Genomic DNA, 7,901 nt, shown 5'->3' with positions numbered 1-7,901 from the left:
TGAGTTGACAATCCAGGAGGAGCCAGGGGACATGCTGCCCACACTGACCTTCTGGTTTGGAGGAGGAAGGATTCAATTCGGCACAGCAAACTGCTGGTCCCTAATCTATATCACACATGGCTAACAACCTTGAAAAGGGATGTCTGTGTGGAAAAATTCAGCTGTCCCTCTGTGTATTTCTGTAGGTTGAATGAAGTATCAAAGGAAATGCCCATACCGTCTTTTGCTCTCAAAAAACTGTAAAGCCGATGTGTCGCTGGTATCAACAATCAAGGAAACTGCAGATTCTTCTGAAAAAGAAGGTGGTGTTTCTGTTAGCTTCATGATGATTCTGTATAGGGGGACAGGGATGTTAAGAGAGTCGGATGGTGTACCTGTATGTTTTAAGAGCTGCGTTGCAGGGGACCCCTTTGAGCACGTTGCATTTTGAAAACCATTCCTTGACTGTACTGTTTGCTGTCTTTATAACAGCTCATATGACATTGCCAAACTAGTTGCAAAAAGTCTGCCTGTTAACCTCATAGTCTGGAAAGCTGGATGTATGAAACGGCTGTCTGAAGATATGCCTTCCAAGACCCTTGGCCAGGCCAAGTTTTCTGTACTTAAGATTGCTGTTGCCACAAGAACAGCAGATGTTTGCACAGCAGACAAACAACATTGATGATAAAGCAAATTGACCTTTTTTGGAACAAGCTATTTGGAGCACATTCCGAAGGCAGGTTTTTTTGTTTTTTTCTTGGACTGTATCTTTCTTCATAAAACTGCTTGGCTATATGTCGACATGTCTGTTGCTAGAGGTGATAAAAAAATTGAAAAGAAGGGTTTACAAACTTTTCCACTAACACTGATACTACAAATCATTAAACCTAATCCAAACCTATTTTTGTCGGCTATGTTTTACTGAAGTACTTATAATGATGTTTATTTTTCCAGTGTCCCTATGGGAACCCTGGAAGATTCCAAAATGTAATAATTAAAGAATGACAGGCCTTTCCTTACAATATAAAGTGAGGAAGAGTTTTGTGGTTCAAACAGCTATGCTGTTGCTTGTTAACAAGATATTTTGCCTTGTACTCTAGCCAGGCCTATAATGGTCAAAAAATGTTAAAGTCGAGAAATACATGTTTGTTTTCAATCAGTTCTTCTTCAAGTTAAAAGGCTTTAATGGCTTGTTTTAATTTGTTCAGTAGTATTCATCAGTAGTATTAATACTTGTATTAAATTGTTTGGTACAGTACAGCCGAGGCTGTCCCAGTAAGGCAGTACACTTTGTCACTTATTTTTTTCTATTGCAAAGCCTTTCTTTTAAGGTATAAACAGATTAGTTGAAAGTTTGGGGAATGAGCAATATAATTCTGTTTAAATTACATTTTAAAATTATTTAAATGTAATATTAAACCTGTATTTTAGTTGTATAATTAAGTATTTTGAATAAAATTCTTATAAATTTAAAGTAAAAATACCACTAAAGTGAAAATCTCAGCATTGTATGGCTACATCCTTACTATCTTGACCTAAACTCTGGGTTTGTTTTTTTTTTTTTTTTTTTTTTTTTTTTTTGTGTGTTTTTTTTTTTTTTTTTTTTTTTTTTTTTCTTAAATCATAAGCTGATGTTCCTGTAGTTATAACGTATGTAGCTCTTGGCAGAGAATTGATTCCTGGCATCTGAGGAATTTTAGAAAAATTGGCTAAGTTCAGATTTTGGAACCTCTGATATTTTTGAAATATTTCATCCATTGTACCACTAACATTGGTGGAGGTGTGCCGTATTGCTTACCAGGAGAAACATAAGACCCTGCATTTTTGCATTGTTGTGTTTCAGATGTGGGGGGGGTTTTAGGTAGTAAAAATACAGGTAACTTGTGTCTTGACTCAGTTTATAAAATCGCTTTGCTGAATAGTAGGCAGTAGGCTTTTTGACAACGATTTTGTAGTGCCTTGAAGGGGTGTGTATTTAATATCAAAACTCTAAATTGAACAATGGGTTATGTGTATCAGTATTACAGTTAGGATTTTTTTCGTAGGATTAGTTCATATCATTAGAAAGACAAAATACTGAATTTGAAGAACACAAATCAGGTTTCTTACATGTGTCTAGATATAATTTGGTTGTTATGTAGGGTCATTTGCTTTTGGAGCTTTTGAAAACCAATTCTCATTTCTGTTTAGAAACATTACTCTGAACAAATTCTTCTTCACTATGATGTCTGTTACAACTCTTCACCGCAAATAAAGTGGTACTAATTCCATCAGCCTCTGTATAGACAGAAGTGGACATAGATGGGTCCTTGTACCATGAAAGCTTAAGCTAAAAAGTTTTTTGTGGGCTGTGTAAAATGGCTACCTCACGATGTACTTTTTTGTTTTTCTTGATCCAAGTATGTGATGGTCAGTGCCTTGTCTGTTACAAAAATATTGTCCCTGTTTTATAGATGTGAAACTGTGAGTGAAGTATCTGAAGTTGCTTGTTCAGGATCATTGAGAAAGACTGCCTTTGAGCCAGAAATTGAACTTGATGTTTTCTGAGACCCATTCCAGTCCTGTGTACACTGGGTTATATGACCTTCTTTTATGGGCAACTTTTTTGAACTATATTTACTGAAGCATCTGTTTAAGTAATAGATTTCATTTGTGTAATGTGTTAAACGTGATTTAAAAACCATTATTTTTAAAAGAACTGCTTTTCTGGCCTAATTATTTATAGTTTTGGTTGGGTTTTTTTCGTTTTTACCAAAAGTTAGGTTATGTGGGTTTTGAGGTGGAGTTATCAGTAACTTGGATGTTTTGCATATATGCAGAGAGTATGTAGTAATGAACTGGGACTAGTTAGTTGTAGTGCGAAATGGGGCTGAAAGAGGGGAACAGTCCTTCTGATACTGTTTCATTGCAAAGAACACTGGGGTTACCTGGCTGGAATACAATACCTTATTTTGCTTTCAAAGATATTATAAATGGAGGGGAAAAAGAAGAGGGAAATGAAGCTTAACTTTACGCGGGGTTTTTCCACTAAATGTGTTGTTAACGTCTTGAGTACAGCTGTTCTTGCTTCCTGAAGTCAACAATTGACCATTAAGGGTCCCCTGCCTTGAAGAAGTGCTTTCCAGAAATACTGCATGTGACATTGTCTAGGCTAATATTGCCCTTCCAGTTCTCATTCATCAGCATTTTAATTTTACAATGAATACAATATTGTTTTGCTGTTTGGCAGAGAAATTAATATTGTCCAAAGTGAACTTCTCATTATATTATACTTTGCTTTTGCAACCAGAGTTAACAATGTATAGCACAGATGCAGTGGATGCCTATGAGCTCAAAAGACTGTAGAAAAATATAGTCAGCTTGACTCTTTTTTTTTTTTTTTTTTTTTTTCCCTTCCCTTTATATTTAAAAAAAAAACCCAACAAACAAACAACAAAAGCAAGCTTACTTCATAAACTTTTTTTTTACAACAGTTTTGGCTTAGTTCTTACTGGTCATTATTTCTAGCTTTAAACTTCATTATATTACATTGGGGAATATAGGTATATAAGCAAAATGGTCTGTTGTTTTCAGGGCTCTGATTATATCTATTTTATATTACTGTTACGTTGTGGGGTTTTTTATTTATTTTGGGTGTGTTTTGTTGGGTGTTTTTGTTTGTTTGTTTATTTAAATGATTGATATTTTCCTTTATTTCAGCCAAACCTTTTACATCTAAAGTGAAGCAGATGCGACTACATAAAGAAGATTTTGAAATCCTGAAGGTGATTGGTCGTGGAGCCTTTGGGGAGGTATGTATGTGAAGGAGGTGGAAGGCAGGATTTGAATAATGCTCTTGCGTATCTACAGCACTGAGGAGCAGTTAATAGCAATATACCAATTTACAGGGTTTTCAGTTATTTAGGCATAACGGGTATTGTAGGCCCACCTAATGTTTGATGCAAGTGCATTTCGATTTATACTTTTTGACAGCTCTTTTTAAGTCTTTTAAATTTTGAGAGAAGGCAAGTTCACGTGGATTAAAAGACCATGTTTCAACTGTTTGATGATAAATCATTTGCTTAACTGTAATTCTTTCCAGTCAGCAGGTGGAGGCCAGTGAGTTACTGATGGTATAAAGATCTAGCCATTTCTAATCATCCTAATAAATAAAGTCTGAAAGTAGTTTTCAGCAACTTAAATAGCCAAATACTGATATTGACATTCCAAGAACATGGAGAAATCTATCTCTCTGTCACTTCGTTTCCTAATTTTAAGAAACATTTAAATATTTTTCCTTTATTTCTTTTAAAGAGTTAGCAAATGTTAGTTTCTTTTTCAGAAAGAAACTGCTTTCTTTCAGAAAGAAACTTAACTGCTATTGAACTGTACAATTTTTTGCAGTTTCTCATTAAGCCATCTCTTATTTGAAGTTGTCTACAAGGCTCTTGCCTAGTGTAAATCCTAGTGATCATGTCAGATTATATAGGTTGAGAAAATTTGAATAAATGAATGTTAGCTTTCTGTCCCTTCTTCTTAATTATATTAGGTGCATGTGCTTTGTTCTTCATGCAGGACACTATGTATGTAGAAAGAGCAACCTAACATGTAACAGTGCCTTGAATTTTTGATAGCAAAATACAGCAAAGCTTCTGTGGAACGTACTCCACGCTGCCTGAAAATACACGTGAACTGAAACTCAAAGTGTAAGAAGAAGATGTCTTCGTTGCTTTTGGAAGTGTAAATGGTTTTTATTTTTCAGTTCTCTTTGGTACGAGTCTCTCTGGAGGCTCTCTGGCATGTGACAGAGGAGAGTTGGTTTCAGGTTCACTTACATGTTTGCATCATGTGTGAAAATTAGTCGATACTAGTCTGTGGTGATGGAAGAACAGACTTCTATTGGTAGTATGTAAGGAACAGGAATTTTTACTGTAGTGTATGTCGCTACATACTCTGATGCCTATATGCAGATATCTGGACAACTGTAAAAATAACAATAAAATAGCAGTATTTACTTAGCTACTTTTTCACTTTTTTGCTCCATCTGGAGTAATGCTTCTTTAAAAAGGAGACTGAAGGCTGAAGTTGCTCATAGATAGTTTATCTTTAGTCTGAACTTCTTCAAAGAGTGTGTTGCATTCTCCGTTTTGATGTAAACGCTTCTGCTTAAAATGTCATCTTTTCTCAGTGCTGCCACAGTAGTTGCAGCTGAGTTCACATACAGATTGTAGAGGACGTAAGAAAATTCACTGATGTGGGTGCCTTCTTGTGAGAAAAATCATATGTGAAACCTGCCTTATATTGTGTTTTTTAAGAGAAGTCATTTTTGTCTGCTAAATCAGCATCAAACTCCACAGCAACTAAACCACAGAAAAAAACTGTAGCTCTTTCTCAGGAAGCTTCTTTGTGGTGAATCATCCCATGAATAGTGAGAGCGTAACTTTCCCCATCCTCTTCTGGGGACAGTCTGTGTAATTGGTTAGTTCTCCTCTTTTATCAACAGTGTTTCTTTCTAATTCCTTATCTGAGAAGGATAACATGACTCTACTTAATTGTCAAAATCTTCAGTAAGGGGAAAACTGAAGTTCTCTCAGTGAAGATGTTTGGGTTTGTGTGTTCTTAAAGTAGGACTTATTAAATATTTGCAAAGGCATATGTTAAATTTTCTTACTAGCTTGAAGAAGAAAAGTTTCAAGTCCTACACAGACATTTCCTAAGAAAACAAGTTCTGTATGAAATTACTGATTTTCCTTTAAAATAACCAGTAAATATCTGACAGCCAAATTTTACTGCTACTTAAGCCACCAAAAACTACATTAATATTAAATTGCACAATACTCGTATGTTTCAGCAGACCACAGTAGTTTAGTGAGACAGATTAAGAAATCTGGAAGAATGTATTTTCTTTCCAGCAAGCTATAAATGAAACCAAGGTTGCTCTAGGTTACTGGGAGGAGTAATTTTTGTCTCCTGAATCAACATAATTCTGAATTTCTGTAGACTACAAAGTTAGTGCAAGTTTTCTTTGGCGCAGTCTCAGACTTATTCTTATTTTGATTTTACACCACTCAATTCCTTCAATTTGCATAGTCAAGAAATATTTCCCGTTTTGTTTTTACATGTTTGATGTAGACAAAAAGTAATTTAAACTAGCTATTGCTTTAACTGTAAGAGTTCATTGTTCCTAGTTTTCTTTTTCTCCTTACCCTGTTTGCTGCCAGTCTGAGAATGCTTCATTTTTGTCAAATTAATGGCATGCCCCTTCCCTCTGCATGCATACATTTATTTAGTTAAAATTTTCTGTAAGACAGTGCTGTCTTTAGAAAGCACAGATGTTTTGCTTGGAGGAGGAGGATTATCCTGGTAAAATTAATAATGTGGGCATCAAGTGTTTCATGGCTCTGGCTTCAGGCAGCATGGTTTGAAAAACTTGACAAACAACTCTAAACAAGAAGACTTTAAACTTGAGAGTTGAAGAATGCTGCTAGGAAAGGTAAAGCAACTGGGCAACAGCACTTAGTGATGTCTCTCAGCAGTAGAAAATTGCAGCTCATTGAAGATTCTAGCTAATACCAAAATTTTCAGTTCATTCTATTGTTGCTTTAAAAAAATTTAAAAAATTCAGTGCTTGCTTAGGCAAACAAATATTATGTCCTTATGTTGTTGCTCTTTTGAAGATCATGACTTTTGTAGCTCTGAGAACTAGTTAGTTACTCCTAAATTTTGGCATCCAGTTATGAACAGTAACATTCCCTCTTCTTGTTTCTGGAGGGCTGCCTACACTTGATGAAGAGGAAGACCAGTGCTGAGTTGTTTGTTTGTTTAATTTTATTTTTTTTTCTTTTTTTAATTCAATTTTAATAGCTTCTTTTTTAGCTTTTTTCTGTATAAGGCAGTTGCTTTTTAAGCAAAGGAGATGTGCAGATGTGTACTGTAGAGACAAGTAGCTGAGTTTGGGGCAGAAGGTGTCTGACAACATGCCAGACTACTGCTGTTTGTGGGAAAGGGGGGGGGGAACTATCTGACTAAACCAAGATGTTTACATCAGTACATACCAATCATTTTTTGTTGGGCTGCTCACAGGAAAATATAAATTTAAAAAAACCCCAACCTTTAAAAGTCCAATTTTAAGAAATTCCAGTAGCAAGACACTTCAGGATAACTAGATGGGAATAATTGCACTTTCTTCTGTCTTGACAGCTTCACTTGGGAAAGGAAAAGATCAAAACAACACTCTGTGTATTTGGGCCTTTGTGTACATAGTGTATACCTCTGTGTGTGTATGTAAACACTGCCTGGGCCTGTAATCATGTTTCAGATTTTTTGTTACAATTAGAAACTGCATCAGACTGCTCATTGCTGAAATGTCAGGTTTTTCTTTCACAGTCCCGAAATAAGCATTTTAGAATTTTCTTTCATAAAGCACTGAGACACCCCCAAAAAGGTGCTGTGATTGCAGAAAAATAATGATGTTAGTGATCTGTGTGTGTGGTGGTTATTGATATGGGGTAACATTAATGGCTTTCACAGACTAAAAGACTGCTTCTGACTGATTGTAAACACCGCTGGTAAACATGAGTGTATTTTTGTTCTTTAGTCACTCTTCAATACTATTACACATTTGCAGGAGGTACCAACCCCTTGATCTTGTCATTCAAGGCCTATGCTCCAACTGTTAACCAAAGGCAGTGCTGTCGCTCTTCTGGATGTGTCCAAGTGAACGCTGTGTAGTAGACTACAAATTTAGACAGCTGTGCAATTAGCTCTTTCTTTCAATAAGCAAGTCTTTTGCAGAATAACACAGCCTTTCACTGAGCATGCTACAGGCAAGAAATGAAATCCTGAAGTTGGACTTGAAATACATGTATTACCTTATGCCTCTGGCTTCCTTTACTACAGCAGTTAATGGTGGGGAAAAACTTATTTTTCAGGGTGGGCAGCTG

The 7,901-nt window shown here is 35.8% G+C and overlaps 1 protein-coding gene across 4 annotated transcripts in view; it reads left to right on the top strand.

Moving 5' to 3' along the window:
• CDC42BPA (CDC42 binding protein kinase alpha (DMPK-like)) overlaps nucleotides 1-7,901 on the top strand; it is a 188,274-nt gene that overhangs the window by 57,549 nt on the left and 122,824 nt on the right. For all 4 annotated transcript variants that reach the window (XM_009881824.1, XM_009881817.1, XM_009881810.1 and 1 more), the window contains exon 2: nucleotides 3,679-3,770. In XM_009881824.1, coding sequence (XP_009880126.1) covers nucleotides 3,679-3,770 — 92 coding nt within the window. The remainder of the gene's footprint in view (nucleotides 1-3,678; nucleotides 3,771-7,901) is intronic.

This window comes from Charadrius vociferus, unplaced genomic scaffold, assembly GCF_000708025.1.
Source record: "Charadrius vociferus isolate BGI_N301 unplaced genomic scaffold, ASM70802v2 scaffold610, whole genome shotgun sequence".
Classification (NCBI taxonomy): Eukaryota; Metazoa; Chordata; class Aves; order Charadriiformes; family Charadriidae; genus Charadrius; species Charadrius vociferus.
Note: the sequence above shows the minus strand (reverse complement) of the source record. Positions and strands in the feature narration are given on the sequence as shown.